The sequence below is a fragment of the Dermacentor albipictus genome, chromosome 8 (assembly GCF_038994185.2).
Source record: "Dermacentor albipictus isolate Rhodes 1998 colony chromosome 8, USDA_Dalb.pri_finalv2, whole genome shotgun sequence".
In the NCBI taxonomy this organism is placed as follows: Eukaryota; Metazoa; Arthropoda; class Arachnida; order Ixodida; family Ixodidae; genus Dermacentor; species Dermacentor albipictus.
In genome coordinates, this window is record NC_091828.1 from 53,260,847 (window position 1) to 53,277,258 (window position 16,412).

Below are 16,412 nucleotides of genomic sequence, written 5' to 3' on the forward strand. Positions count from 1 at the left end.
CGGAAAACTAGCTAGCGCGGCCGATGGAGGTGAGGTCGCTGGAGACGTGCTACTGACAGAAATACCTCCTGTGTTGATGCTGAAAAACAAAGTGCGCGTGCTTGTAGATAATGTCCCTGTGATGGCTCTGGTGGACACAGGCGCAACAATTTCCGTCATGAGTGTCTCGTTTAAACACGTGTTAGGGCGAAAGGTTTTGTTTAAATGGGACGAAGATTCAAAGTTCTGTGGAGTGAGTGGTGAGCCATTGCGACCTATTGGTGTGTGTAGTGCTGACGTATTTTTGGGAGGCCATGTTATTACGACAGAGTTTGTAATTATTCCTCGGTCGACTCATGATGTTATTCTCGGCATGGACTTCTTGCGGGAGTGTGGTGCTACTGTCAACTGCCGCACGGGAAAAGTATTATTAAGTGGTAGGATTCCATCAGGACTCCTGGAGAACCCTGTAGATCGCGAAACTGCACTGTGTGTTTGTGGTGATACGGTCATACCTGCGTCATCTACCGTTTGCGTTCCCGTTGTCTGTTGCGGCGCCGATTCCGACTGCTTCGAAGCTACCGTAGAACCGATGCACTTTAACTGTATGAAGAAGAATGTGTTGGTGCCACATTGTGTGGTGTCGATCAAAGGTGGACGCACTGGCTTATGGACCGTAAACTGTTCTAAGGAGCCCGTTATACTCTCAGATGGCATGAAATTAGCCTTCGCCAGGGAACACGCGTCCTTATCAGTGGCTGAACTTACAGATGTGCCGGAAAAACCTGATGGCCACAGTTCGGAAACGGCCCATTTGTCGATGGTAAATAAATCGCTCAGCACGAGTGAACGCCGAACGTTAGTGGGTGTGCTTTCGAAGCACGTTTCGGTATTCGACTTTGCGCAGAAGGACAATATACCTGCAATCCCTGCGTCTCGGACGCGCCATACCATCAACACGGGTTCGGCAAATCCGATTAGACAAAAGCCATATCGTGTTTCACCATCAGAGCGCCAGATTATCAACGAACAAGTGCAAGAAATGATTAAAAAGGGAGTCGTACAAGAGTCAGCAAGTCCGTGGGCAGCTCCAGTGATTCTTGTTAAAAAAAAAGATGGATCTTGGAGATTTTGCGTCGACTATCGCCGTTTGAATGCTGTAACAAAAAAGGACGTGTACCCACTCCCACGTATTGATGACGCAATAGACTGCCTTCATTCCGCCTCTTACTTTTCCTCAGTAGATTTACGATCCGGCTATTGGCAAATTCCGATGCATCCTGACGACAAGGAGAAGACTGCCTTTGTAACCCCTGACGAGCTCTTCGAATTTAATGTGATTCCATTTGGATTGTGCAACGCTCCGGCAACTTTCGAGAGATTTATGGACACTGTATTGCGTGGCTTGAAGTGGAACATCTGCATGTGCTACCTCGACGACGTCGTCATCTTTGGCCGCACCTTCAGCGAACACAACTCGCGCCTGGACATTGTCCTGAACTGCATCAGAAACGCTGGTCTAGTGTTAAACTCTAAGAAATGCCACTTCGGAGACCGCCAAACCCTTGTGCTTGGGCACCTCGTGTACAAGGATGGCATCCGCCCTGATCCCCAGAAAACAGCAGCCGTTGAAGCGTTCAGTGCACCGCGCTGTGTCAAGGAGCTCCGTAGTTTTCTGGGGCTTTGTTCCTATTTCCGCCGATTTATTCCTAAATTCGCCGACGTTGCGTATCCGCTGACATGCCTGCTACGGAAGGACACCCCCTTTGAGTGGACTCCGGAGTGTGACTCTTCTTTTCGTCAGTTGAAGTTCCTGTTGACGTCACGACCGGTTCTTCAACACTTCAGTCCTTCAGCTCCGACAGAACTCCATACAGATGCCACTGGCGTAGGTATTGGTGCCGTCCTAGTTCAACGCTACGGTGACCGCGAACACGTGATCGCATATGCAAGCCGCTCATTAAGTAGGCCCGAGCAGAATTACACTGTGACGGAACAAGAATGCCTCGCGGTAATATTTGCGGTTCAGCGGTTTCGTTCTTACCTGTATGGACGCCCCTTTACAGTGGTCACCGACCACCACTCATTGTGTTGGGTTGTGAATCTTCGTGACCCTTGTGGCCGCCTTGCGCGCTGGGCGCTCCGACTGCAAGAATACAGCTTCACCGTCTCTTATAAGAGTGGTCGACGACACGCTGATGCGGACTGTCTCTCGCGTATGCCACGTACTACTACGGACTGTGACGCCGACAACTTCGATCACCTCGTGGCTTCTGTGTCGCCGCGTTTTCCAGACGTCGACTGCTTCAAAACCGAACAGCGAAAAGACGCTAAATTAACACCGCTCTTCACCGCTACGACCGCCTCGACGACAGCAAACCATTTCTGTGTACGTGATGGACTCCTCTATAAGAAGAACTTTTCCAGCACTGGCGCACGTTTTCTCCTAGTGGTGCCGGAGAGCCTTCGCACAGCGATTCTGAGTGCTATGCACGACGACCCTACGTCTGGCCATCTAGGTTCGGCGAGGACGCTCTACCGGATTCAGGAACGCTTTTATTGGCCTGGAATGTGACAATCTGTTGAGACGTATGTGGCCAGCTGCATGCAGTGTCAGCGCGACAAACGGCCATCTACTGCTCCAGCAGGTCTTCTGCAGCCGATCCCGCCTCCAAGCACGCCTTTCCAACAAGTGGGCATTGACTTCGTAGGCCCATTTCCAAAATCAGCCAAGGGAAACCGTTGGATAGTTGTTTGCGTCAACTACCTCACACGCTACTGCGAGACGGCGGCAGTGCCCTCCGCAACTGCCACTGACGTTTCAACATTCCTGCTGCAATATGTGATCCTGCGACATGGTCCGCCTCGCGTGATCATCAGCGACCGTGGACGACAATTCACAGCAGACGTCGTAGAGGAGCTGCTTCGTTTGTGTGATTCCCACTTGCGTCACTCGACACCATACCATCCACAAACGAATGGGCTTACGGAGCGCACCAACCGAACAATTGTAAACATGCTATCTATGTACGTGTCATCCGACCACAAGAACTGGGATGACGGACTGCCTTTTATCACGTACGCGTTCAACACCGCCAAGCACGAGACCACCGGCTATAGCCCTTTCTTCCCGCTGTACGCACGGCCACCCCGGTACTCAGTCGACACTGTTTTCCCCTTCTGCAGTCACGAAAATCCCACTGTCGCCGAGACTCTCTGCCTCGCTGAAGAAGCTCGTCGTATTGCTCGTTTGCGCACTTTGGCATCGCAGGACAGATCAAAAGCACGCTACGACATTCGCCACCGTCCGGTAACCTATCGCCCTGGTGATTTAGTCTGGCTGTGGACTCCAGTACGGAAACGCGGGTTATGTCAAAAGCTTTTGGCCACCTACGATGGACCGGTTGTGATTATTGACAGACTCACGGAAGTCACGTATAACATAGCTCGCCTCACGGCGAGCGGTAGAAGAGCTGCCAAGACACAAGTGGTCCATGTCGCCCGCTTGAAATTGTTCACGTCTAGACACATGGATTGACTCGCACGGCGGGCTTCGTCTGCGACGAGAGGAATGTTACGCATGAAGAAAACGAAGACCAGTGAACGTGCTTGCGGTCCCGGGTGGAGGAAAGAAGAAGAGGACGACGCTCAGTTGATAAATCAGCTGACCGCTCTTGCGCTCACCTCCGCGACTTCAAGTAAACGGTCCCCTTCATCCGTAAGGGTTACAAACGGTCTCCTTCGCACGCAACAATATAATAAACGTATCCGGCAACTGAAGCGTCCCGTCGCCCATTACTTTCCGCAAAAGAAGTATCAAAATCGAACTTTCCCCATGCGACAATTCGCTGCGCCGCAACAATGTATTTCTTTTTCTGTGGGGCGGAGGCACCAAAATGAAAAAAAAAACGCATAGGGAAGTATGTTGGCCAGAATCGAATGCCTACATCGGGCACCTAATGGGGCTACGGAATTAATACCGAAGAAAACATGAGACGATTGGCCAACTGAGAACCATACGCAAACTGCTCAGTATCCTACACCGGCGAAACAAGAGTTTCCGGAAAGGTTCCGCTCAAGGAACGCGGTGCAATCCTTCGAGTCCCCACATTGATGGCGGCGAGCGACCATTGTTTTTTTTTTCTCGTCTGCTAGCCAGAAAGCTTCAAAAACTCTGTCAGGTGAAAATCCACTCGGCCAGAGCAAACCGAACGCCCACCGAAGTGCACCGCGCGGTGGTCGGGGCCATACGAGAAAAACATATGCGCTCTGGCTCGCTCTGGCAGCCCGCGGGTAGAGTAGCGAGAACAAAAAAAAATTGAAGAGGCTCAATGTGTCCTCAGCGAATAAAAGTCAAAGTAGAAAAAGTAAATAAGAACGTAGTTACTTTGGCTGGCTTTAGTGTCTTAACATGGATGTTCTGGCGTAGGTTAAAAAAGTGTTGATATTTTTTTATGTGACATGATGGCACAAATGAACCACCCCAACACATCGTCTCACCCTCTCGCTGCGTGCTTTGTCAACTCGTCTGCTAGTGTGTTGATTTGGCTTGTCTCGTTGTATGTTCCGATGTAAGACTTTAGAAAAGTCAATGGACCTCTGGCGTCAAATGTTTATAACAACATTAAACCCACAAAGTTCCGCAATTGAAAATTTAAAGCACAACTTTGGATATGTCAATGCATGTTTCACATCAAGAGCTTATGAGACTTATACCCATAAAGTTTCGCAGTTGATATCCATGCGCTTCATAGATTCCGTGGCCTCAGTGAGATGCCGCGGCGAGCCCGCTCACCATCAAAGCGCCCTTGAAACTTTGTGCTTGGATGGGACTGCTTGGCGTTATGTGACTGCCGGTATATGGGCGTTGCCACGAAATCCAGCCCGAGTTCGCAATCTTCGCGGTTCAATGTCTTTTCGAGCGTTAAAAAGACATTCTAGACAAAATCCAGAGTGATTTCCGGCGCCGGGGGTCGCTTTGGTCGGCGGTGCATGGACAGCACGAAAAAATTTCGGGGGGCGGGCTGAAGCCCCATAAGCCCCCCCCCCCCCCCCTGGCTACGCCCCTGCACGGAGGGTAGGGTGATAGTAGAGCCTATGAAAAAAGTTTAAGCGAAAATGTTTTCGGCAGAATGCTAATGACGGAAGAGAGATAACCGATTTCATGGATGTTATACTGGCAGTGCGGTTATAAGAGGAACAGATGAAGCGAGTACAACGATTCTGTTTCATTTTTACTGAAGTAACCAAATTGTTAGTGCTTAGATCCCAAACTGGAGTGGCGTATTCTAATTTAGATTGAATGAGTGTTTCATATAACAAAAGCTTTAGAGATGAAGGAGCTGCTGAAAAGTTATCCCGTAATTAACCAAACATGCGATTAGCGTTGTTGTCTTCTCGACATGTAAATGCCAACTTAAATTAGATGGAACATGAACACCCAAAGATTTGTAGGAGGAAACTGCGGCTAAGGGAGAGCTGTTGAGGCAAAATGTACAAGGACTACTAGATGTACGAGCGATACCCATATACACATCACTTTACACTTGCTAATATTTAATTGCATTAGCCAAGTATTGCACCAGTTATATATAGAATTTAGGTCTGACTGAAGAACGTTAGCATCCTTATCGGTAACTATTTTACGAAAAATTGCACAGTCGTCAGCGAAAAGATGAGTACTAGAACAAACTAGAGAAGGAAGGTCGTTAATGTAAAAGTTAAAAAGAAGGGGGCCGAATACGGAGCCATGTGGGACTCCAGATTGAACAGAACATTGGTTAGAGGAATGTTCATTGGCTACAACAAATTGGGAACGATTTGAAAAGAAGCCTTTGATCCACAAAAAAGACTATGATCTATAGGTCTATAATAAGCTGACCAAGTATATGAAATAGAAGTATGTGGGAGACCTTGCCGAACACTTGGGAAAAATCTAAGTAAATACAGTCAGCTAAAAAAGAAGGATCAAGGATGAGGTGTAGTTTATGAGTAAATGATATCAGCTTTCGTTCACACGAAAACGGTTTCCGAAAGCCATGTTGAGCTGGTGAGAAAAAGCAGTTAGATTCAACAAAGGTGACAAGGTTCGATAATATGTCTTCTAAGAGTTTGCAGCATTTACCGAGAGCCGATAATTAAATGATGAACTTTTATTGCCCGATATTAAGATTGGAATAGCCAAAATTTTCGAACACTATATTTCAGAAGTGAGAGTGAGGTATTCGACATGAAGTGATCTTTAGCTTCCTTTGCTGCGATGCAAGTGTCAGATGCAGATTTGTAGGCTGTCCAGAGCGAATTTGAGGATGATAATTTGGCTGAGCGATGTAGACGTTTTTTTTAGATTAGAAAGTCATTCGATATTGCTGTTGTACCATAGTGTTCGAGGATTAGACGTGATATTACGAACCGGAAGCAGTACTATGTTTACTTTAGTTGAAAACACGTCCAAGTTATGTTGAATAGGACGCTCATCAAAGTTAGTTAGAAATGTGTTAGTGAAATCAGCTAATTCATTGTTGATTGCCTCGAACTTAGCTGTAGCATAGTCACAAATTGTTTTGCCTATTTTACTGGTTCTTGGAGCTTGCCTATCAATAAAAGGGGAGAGTAACGAATGATCACTTATGCCTGGCAAATAAGAAATACTAGAAACAAGGTCAGGTCCCGTTGTAAGGGTGTTGGCCGAGACAGCCGTGATTCTAATAGCTTGACTGGTTAACTGCGATAAAGAAAACGCAAAGCATAGTTCTAAATAATCGTGAGCTTAAGAGGAAAATGAGATAACAACTAATTATGTGTTCCACATTATATTAGAAAGTTAAAGTCACCGAATAGGAATATGGGGGACAAAGGAAAATAGGGGACAGCATCATTGATACTATCACGAAGTTCTGCGACAAAGATATTAGTGTATGAGGGCGGGCAGTAACAAATGTGAATGGTTATTTTTAGTTGGCCAATTATTAAAGACACCCAGATGATTTCTAGGTTAGTGTTGACGTCAATGCTGGATGACAGAAAATCTCTAAAGGCAGCAAGGACGCCGCCACCTCTACGAGCATCTGTCACAACGATAAATTAAAAACCGGTATGCATCTTGGAAGATCTCCATGCCTTGAACCTTATCATGCAGCCATGTCTTGGTCAGTCCGATGATATGGGCAGAAAATATATCTACTGTGGATGATAAGGAGTTATATTTGTTTAATACGCTTTTGCATTGGCAACGAGGACGGCCACACGAGAAAAGCAGCTTGAGTTCCCATCACACCTCGAGCTTTCCTAGCTTGAAGTGCCAGGGTCAGGTGCAGCAGTGGCAGGCCCTTGCGCATATTTTTGCACAACAAATTTTCAGACTTAGTCGAAGTGGAGATCGGCCAACAGACAGTAGGAGTGATCAATATCAAATTTCGTGCAAAACTTCACAACAATGGTGCAGAAATGTGTCATATGCTGCGAGAGGCTTATGTAAAGGATGCTGTAAACTTAAAGGACTCTGTTCAAATGGGTCCATAGGTTTTCGGAAGGCCGTGAAGACTCCAAGAAAGATGCAAGATCAGTACGCCAAAATATCAAATTTCTTGTGAAACTTGGCAAGAACTGTGCAGAAATTTATCAAATGTTACAAGAGGCTTACGGAAAGGATTCCTTAAAGTTACATAACCGTGTTCCCGTGAGTCCAGTGTTCCTCGGAAGACCGCGAGGACCCCAAGGCAGATGCAAGATCAGAAAGATCCAACACTTCGTGCGAAGATGAAAATGTCGAGCGTGTGCGGTCTATTGTACTCTGTGAGCGCCGAATGACTGTTAGAATAATATTAGAAACACTTGCTAAAGTCTTCTGCCCACCCGATTTTGACCTCAAACTTGAAAATCAAAATGGTTTCCGGCAAGATCGTGCTGAAGCTACGAACTCCTCAGCAAACGTTGCGATCAAAACTACGTTACATTGTTTAGAATAGTTGAGCAGACAGCGATGAATTTTTCCAAAGGACTATCCAGAACGACAAAACTAAAATTTACGATAAGACATCGAGCTGAATATGGAGAAGGAATGGAAACAGCAAGATCAGACAAGATCAAGAAAGCATGGGGGAACAAAGAGAAAAACTGGTCTTGATGATAGCGTTTTTGCACGCCATAAACTTTTGCACAACGAATCTAGGCATGAATGTCCAACTGTCAAGCAGCTTTCCACGAGGATATCTTGATGCGCTTGAGAACTCGTTTGCGCCGTGTGCGCCGTGTGCGACTAAACTGCACCACGATAATGGCCCTGCCCACTCTTTATTGATAATAAATTAGTTTTTGGCTTACAATTTTCCCAATACTGCACTAGAACACCCTCCCTGCTTGCCGAATTCAGCCCCCCCCCCCAAGAACTTTTTGCTTCCCCAAATGCAAACTGGTGCTCTTGGGGCGGCATTTCGGAGTTGTGACGGCAATGATGGAAGCAAGCCACAGCTCTGCTGAAGCGTTTCAGTGAAGAGCACTTCCAAGAATACCCCCAGCAGTGGAAGAGGAGATGGAACTAGTTTATTTATATAGAAAGCAGTATTTTGAAAATGACCACAATAATTCACCTCAATGTTCGGGAAATTATTTTTGAGCTCACATGCACGAACATTCGGGACAGATATAATTCTTCTGGTGTCAGTATTATTACAAAAGAAATTCAATACACTGTGAACCAATGCGCGAAGGCGTGCTATGAAGTGTTTTCGAAGGCGATAGTGCCAAGCACATTAAATATATATTTATTCTATTTAGCTGCACCTGTAAGGTGCCTTGCAGCTGCATGTACATCGGCCGTTGATGATGGAGGGCCAGCGAGGGGTATACAAGGGTTTGGAAGCGATACATGCCTGCGTAAGAGGAGTTGCCCTTACGAGGTATGTTCTGTTCTGTTCAGCCTTCAACCGAATTCTAACAATAAACCGATGCGTTTTCATTATTGCAATGTGTTGGGAACTTAGAGGCTATTCATCGCTTTTCGCAGCTTACTTTATAGCTGATATAATACATCAATTATTTTATGGCGATGATGCTGTACCCCGAAGGAGCAGATGCCGAGGCTGTATTTCTCCTAGTTGTGTTAATTGGCGCTTACATCAACCTACACCGATGCCCTGGTGCCACCAATTACCTGCACCAAGTAAGGTAAGCTTGCGCCACACTGAAGGTTCGGAGTTTTAAATAAGAGTATTCACTTCTTCACTGCGCACTTATCGGGACTGCAGAATAGGCGCCGAGCTTTCCTTCCTGGTTTCTTTCATCGGCGTTGTCGCTTGAAGCATTGCCGTGTCAAACTTGACGCCAGGCAGAATAGGTAAGAGCATCAGTAGTTCCAATACTATAGATTTTTCCCTAATAGTTGGGTAACAACTGCAGCTCATCCAAACGTGTACAGCATCAAGACAGATGTTTAACAGACAAGTTCAACAGAATCGTTCCAGTCTCTTTCATGGAACAGGGTGTGCGAACATATGTAAGGCGCCCACATTTTCCATGCCATAACGGGCAGTTTTGCTCCCCAAGAACTGATAGAACACTCTCGCCCACAGGGATTGACGGGATTTGCATGGTACGAGCTCTTTTCCCGGAGCGGTTCACACCTAAAAATGACGAGTGTTGAGTCGGGGGACGCCTGTGCCCAAATGTATAACCTGTGAGTGGCTGGTGGCCGCGTGGATTTGAGCCCACGACCTCCCGCAGCCGAGGCGGGCACACGAGGCCGCGGCTGCGGCCTTCCCAAAGAATAACACGACGAGTGTCACAAATAAGTTGACGTTATACGATGTTATCAGAGCCGTGCCTGTAGCCTGGGAATTGTTTGCAGATATTGGGAGATATTGAACCTTTGTTCAACATTTATCTTCTGACGTGCCCTAGCAGAACGTCCCTTTACTTGGCGAACCGTTCGTCAAACCGGTCCAGAATGGTTCCTCTAATAAGTCCCGGTTCTGATTCCTTTCCAAAATGCCGGAAGAATAACAGTTCGGTTCAGTACCGGTTCAGCTGAAAAAAAAAACGATTCAGCGTCGATATTCGGTTGAGCTCAGGTTTGGGTCGACAACCTAGAAGAAATGACGCCGAAATAGCGTTAAAGCCGGTAAGGCGACGACCGCAAACGACAATGAGATCATGATCCTGGAATTATGACGATAGTATAACGGCGACAGCGGGGTGAAGGCAGCATGAGAACATGAGCATGAGGTGGGATGGTCACGAGTGTACGACGTACAAATGTGCGACGTATCACAGTCTGTATGACGACGATGGCATGACGTCAATGGCATGACGAGAGTCGAATGACGAAGCTGGATTGACGACAATGGAACGCTTAGGACGGCAACATGATGACGGTGTCAGAAAGAATGCATGATGATTGCATCACGACAATGGCGTGGATGTTTGCAAGAGCGAAGGGCTTCATTTCGTCAAAATCTAGACCTTGATTTGACGAAATGCCTTGCGAAATGTTTCAGTTATCGAGTTTATTTCTACAAAGAAGACCAGTGCAGCTATCAAAAAATGAGAGCGAAAAAAGGACTTGTTTTTATTACCCTTACTCAGAACAATTGGAAATAATAATTCATGAAGAAGCATTGGTCCAGTTCCCAGCCATGTTCCGAAACGGCAATCGTTCCTTTTAACTTTTATTTCCTTGATGGGCGGCTAAAGGCATGGTGGTTCAAGAAAAGCGTTCTTCTATAGAGGCCTGGGATGGTGTAAGATATTTTGATGCTTGCCACAGCGTGAAACTGATCCGATAGATAAAATACTTTCAGACATGACGGACGTGCTTGCTCCCGAACTCACATGTACAAGATTAGGGAATTCAGCAAACGTTAGACATGTAGAAAGCTTTTTATACCCTGTAGCAGACTTGTAATTTAATATATAAATATATCTTACGTTGCTTGGAAGGTACCCAAAGCCTATCAGTTTACAGAAAATGTGTAAGTTACTCAACTTATAATTCGTGCTCAGCTGCTTCTATTTATTGACAGAGGCGCGCACTACGGCAAGCATTGTCTTCGAGGTATGGTAGGGTCATGCACTTCGGCATACTTTTGATAACCCTAAAGGACTAAGCTAGGCGCAGGTATGCTTCGATAGTATTGCAAGAAAACACGCATTTATATCACAACAATGATTCTTTTATGATCAAAGAGAACCGCGTAATTTTGTCTATTAGCACTGCAAGCGCACTAGATACTTCTCGCGAAATCATCATTTTAAGCTTTTGTAATTATTCTTATAAGGGTTAAGCAAGAACAAGAGAAAGCGACAAGAGCATAGCCAAGATGAAAAATATTCTATATTCCACATTTCACTTCATGGCATCAGTCACCGCCATACTTCTTCAAACGATAACGGTGCGAGGTATTTGCGACAGCACCCAACCTGGCTGACATTTCTCGAGGCATTGTTATGCAATACCTCCATGACATGGGCTCTTCGAAGAAAGACTCCTGCAACCATGCGACACCTGCTCAAAAACGCGAAGCTTGCCCTTTCTTAATGAGGAGTGGGATTTCGCAACGGGGCGGGCGTCGCAGGCACCATAGGCTTTTCAAGCAGCACGGCTGCACCCCGAGCATTTAAAGTTCTTGTGCTCCTATCGCAGCGTACTTCTATGGTGGCAAACTCTGACCACGTTCCCAGTTTCACAGTCTCGGGGTAATATTTTCCGACAAGACGCTTATGCGTTCGTGCGAAACAGGGTTACTGTCACCGTTCGTGCAAGCAGCTTACCTTGCCGAGAGCACTGCGAAGTGCAGGTCCGACGCTGTCTACGTGCTTGCAGTGGAAGGCAATGGCGTGACTGTCCACTTCGCGGGCAAACACGTTCTCGGACTTCAGTTCTGCAACCACTTTGGCTACTGCTTCGGCGAGGCCAGATATGGTCACGGAGTCCTCGGCGTTGTGGCAAGCAGGGTACACGTCGTCGGGACAGCGTTTCGCAGCTTCTTTCCAGGTAAGCCCTGAAAACAAGAACGACGGCAGCCCCACGTTATCAGCCAGCGTAAGTGCGCTGTTAGCAAGGAAGATAAACTTTTCAGCCACGGACAGTCAATACTTGCATATTCCAGGTATTCTTCATTTGCTACGCTTTTCGACCAAATATGAACACGCACACTCTTTTCGATATAGTCTACGTACTTGTAGTGATAGAGGCCTTCGTTACGCATATTCCCTTTTGAAATTCACCTACCACACCATATTTCAAAACGAATAATTAAGCTCCCCCCCCCCCTTTTTTTTTTCCTCGTTACCGCTATCTTGATAGACACCAATGTCTTACCTGGCAATATAATTTCCATTAGCCAACAGCCCACCCGAAGATTCGAGCCCCCTTGTGGGACTCAGCTTCTGAAACGTAGTGGAAGATTGCTATCGAATATTTCTCATATTCCAGATGGTTCAAGGAAGACATTAGAGTTCTTAACAGCTATAGATCCTTTTCACGGTGATCCAGCGGGCACTGCCACGTTTGATCACGTGGTGCCGCGTCCACTGCTTGCCTCCGCGTTTACAATGTATGTGCACGGTGCCCGGTGTGGTCAGCAAACCCTTGTTTCAGCGGATATCGTATAAGCTCACTGGGTTGCCGACACGAAACTTTCATCACAGCTTGCTCATTATACTTTGTCCAAACAGCGCGTGCAACATATGCAGTGCTTGTACTGAAAGCGGAGCTGTAAATGTATTCCAAGTTGTCTAAACGAGGGAGGGGGGGGGGGTGCTGAAGTTTTTTCTTTGGAGGTTAGCGATACAACGCTGACGGAAGGGAAATTTTTTTATGCTTAATGAAAGCCGTGCTTCGCGAAAGGCCGGAAATACAGGCACTCCTTTTGTAGCAGCGGTTTGTGAACGCGGCCACACAGGTTCGTTCGCCAACCTCTGCACATGTCTTCCCCCTACCATTCCACATTTTCAGCATGAATGGAGCGCAGTGCGTTAGCGAACACCCAGATGCATTTCCGACAGCTGATCAGACAGCACCAGGGCAGAAGCAGTGATGGACTCTTTTTTTCTGCGCTTTCACTGAGGCAACGTGTGGTGCACCGCCGAAAGCGCCATCTCGTTCGTCTAGAGCAAACTCCTCCGCAAAAGGGTATGTGCTGTTCAAACGTTCTCTTTTTTTTTTTTTTTGCAACGAAGTATAACGCCAGAAGGCACGCAGTAGTAACTGTGTAGTAATCGCAGATTAAAAAATTCAAGGGGCACGTAGTTATTCCTATGTGGATGAATGCGAAATGACTCCGGGCACCGCGCGATGCTCAGGCATTATGCCACAACGCAAGGTCCGGGGTTCGACTCTCACCAAAAGTCGTGTGTTCGAGTGCCTTAATTACCTCTAGCCAAATTAGCTTGGCTTTAATTAACTTCGTCCTAATTGAAACCACAGATGGGGGCTTCAACCTCTATCAAACGTCGTGGATTGGACTACCCTAATTAACTCTATCTTAATTACCTTTATCTTCATTAACATCAAAATGTCGTGGGTTCGAGTATCTTAATTAACTATATCTTAATTACCTGGACCTTAATTCGTCTTAACTAAAACCAAAAGTGGTGTGTTTGACTCCAACCAATGGTCGTGGGATGGGCTGTCCTAACTATCTCTATTTTAATTATGTTCGCCTTAATTAGGATCAAAAGTCGTGGGTTCAACTGCCACCAAAGGTCGAGGGTTCGTAGCCTTTTTGTACCATTGTGTGGTCACGCCGCCAATGCTGGATTTTTTCCCTCATCAGCCATTTAATGCGTTCGCATTAACAATGACTGTCTTGTATTCGCTGGTTACTAATTCTCCGTTATTTTAGGACGTTTGCGGCGTTCTAGCCTCACTTGCACTTCTTAGACATCCCGGGTCTTGCACCATAGTTGGGACATCCCTCCCCGACCTTACCTGGAAAGAATTTGGAATTCGCTATATAATATGTATCTTTTCCCAACAAGGTCTTCCTTGCTTACAGCGAAATAAATATACATGGAAGAGTCTAGTTAGTCAAATATATTGTGGTGGCAAATGTCTCCTAACTACTGCTAGTGCAAGTATTTCTATCACACGTGATGATCTCCTCAAAGCTTTGCTCAGTGACAGGCTTCGATTACGCAGCAGCGAATTGTGCGCTAAGTAATTTGGCAAATCACCAATTAGTAAATATCGACTATTTACTTAATCATTCTTTACTTGTCACGCATTTTAAGACGTCCGCTCGGACAAATAAGTCGTTGCCTCAACGCAATGTCACCGCCATGTCTGCGCTAAATCAAACCGAGACAGGGTGACGATCATAACTGGTCCACCAGCTTGGCAGCCGACAGGCTTAGTGCGCTAGAGAATATCTAGCGCAGCTTGTTCTCCAAAGCTACTGTATGCATTCTGCTCAATTGAAAAAGCTTTACCTATGCTAGAACGAGCATCGCTTAATTCCGCTCTTGAAACAAAAGCCGCCATATGTCATAAGCTGTCACAGCAGCACGAAAGCGATCGGTTATCGACCCTACGTATTACGTGGCTTGCCCAGATCCATCTCTTTTTTTCTCCTAATGTCAGCTAGAATATCGGCTGTCGCCGTTTGCTCCCTGATCCCCACCACTCTGTTCCTGTCTCCTAACCCTACGCCTAACATTTTTCGTTGCATCGCTATTTGTGTGGCCTAAGTTGTTCTCAAACTTCTCTATTAAGCTTTGTTAACAAGGAACACGGGTATAATCCTCTAAAACTGCTGTCTTTGAAGTTCACTGAGCTCCGAGCAGCATGCGAAAGCTTGCAGCGTCTTGCACGAGCATGCATGACGCACACAACTGCACGAAAATTCTTCAGATGCTAGTACATTAATTTCAACTTCCAAGTCTTTACCCTGCTGAAGTGGATGCTTATCGCCGTGAACAGTGAAATATCCTAGGATAGATAGATAGTCGAAATGGAATGCTAGGTTGCTCCAACTACTTCATATATCTGGAGATTGGAGAGCGACATGCGGGTCATAAAATGCTTGTAGAACACGACCACAAGTGCAAAAATCTATTTTATTATAAATAATACATGTACGAAATTATTAGCGATTTGCGCTGACACGAAAGAGAGCGTTACTTTTCTTTCTTAGCAATCTTTGGCAAATGGCGACAGTCTATAACCTTTTATTGTTATTTACCTGCGAATTTTATTGTTTGGCTCAAATAGCCTTCTGACGAAATTAAAGAACAGACGCGCTTAATCTTTGCCCTATATGTAATTGCTTCAGCCACATCAGTATACTTTACCAACTTGTGAAAGTTATCGATCAGCGTAGCTTAAACATAAAAGTCACGTTTTAGAAGTTATTTTCATTGTTCAAGTGATTGATTCATTTATTGATTGACTGACGCAGCCAAGAGTGAAAAGCTTGTGCTTGCCACCGAAGTTGCTTAGTTTCTTCTGCAGTGCGAACACGGCTGAAATCGTGAAAGCGTGTGTCACTTGCCAACAGCGGCCATAGCTCCTCTGGGCAGGCTTCCCAGCTCCACGCAGCGGCCTCGCCAGTAAGCGCACAACACCGTCTGCTCGGCGGTCAGGCAGCCATCGGCGTAGGCGCTGCCAATCTCTCCCATCGAGTGTCCCACGATGCCGTCGGGACGCACGCCCACTGTGTTCAGCGTGTCAACGAGCGCTACCTACACACAAGGAAGCGCAACTGTTTCACGGGTGCCTATAACACACGACAATGAACAAACGTGCTCCAAAATCCCGCATTGCGCCTGGACCATCAAACTAAACACTGGGAAGTCTCAGGCCTACGTACAAATTATGGCTTTCAAGCTCTCTCTGAACGTCTCGAAAGTGCACGAAATAAATACAAATAAATCAAATGTTACACAGTGTACGTAAGAACGTATTCGAATGTATCTGTAAGTGTTTCTTCCATGTTGGTTAGCATCATTTGGCAAAAAAACTTAGCAATAAACAACTTGATAACAGACATGTTGGCCCATTGGGTATGAAACCAATACATGTGTCACTGGGTAAGTGCAAGAATAGACAACATGCGCCACCTAGGTATAAGCCTGCACAGACAACTTGGGTCATTGTGAATCTGCAACTGGGAATGTGACATAATGCATGTGAACATTCTTGGCCAATGCTCCAGAACGTGTATGTGCCACTGGGAAGGCGCCTGGCTAGACAAATAGAACGGGCGCCGGGAGAAACAAACAGAAGAAGAGGAAAGAAGTGAAGTCGACATCAAAAAAATTTAGGTCATATACGGCAAAGTGAGAAAGTTGGCAAAAAGATCAAGAGCAAAGAGTGCATCGAGATGGGAGTGTTAAGCTACAGAAAAATGACGATGATTTCGGTAACGGAAGACTCAACAACTCGGCTGCGCAGCGAAGAATTGAGCAATACGGTTTCTCACTACATTCCTTCAATG

At 46.1% G+C, this 16,412-nt stretch overlaps 1 protein-coding gene across 1 annotated transcript in view; it reads right to left on the minus strand.

Moving 5' to 3' along the window:
* LOC135921635 (fatty acid synthase-like) overlaps positions 1-16,412 on the minus strand; it is a 144,874-nt gene that overhangs the window by 101,286 nt on the left and 27,176 nt on the right. Inside the window, exons 8-9 of the mRNA XM_065455913.1 lie at positions 15,468-15,657; positions 11,746-11,975 (exon numbers count right to left, since the gene is read on the minus strand). Coding sequence (XP_065311985.1) covers positions 11,746-11,975; positions 15,468-15,657 — 420 coding nt within the window. The remainder of the gene's footprint in view (positions 1-11,745; positions 11,976-15,467; positions 15,658-16,412) is intronic.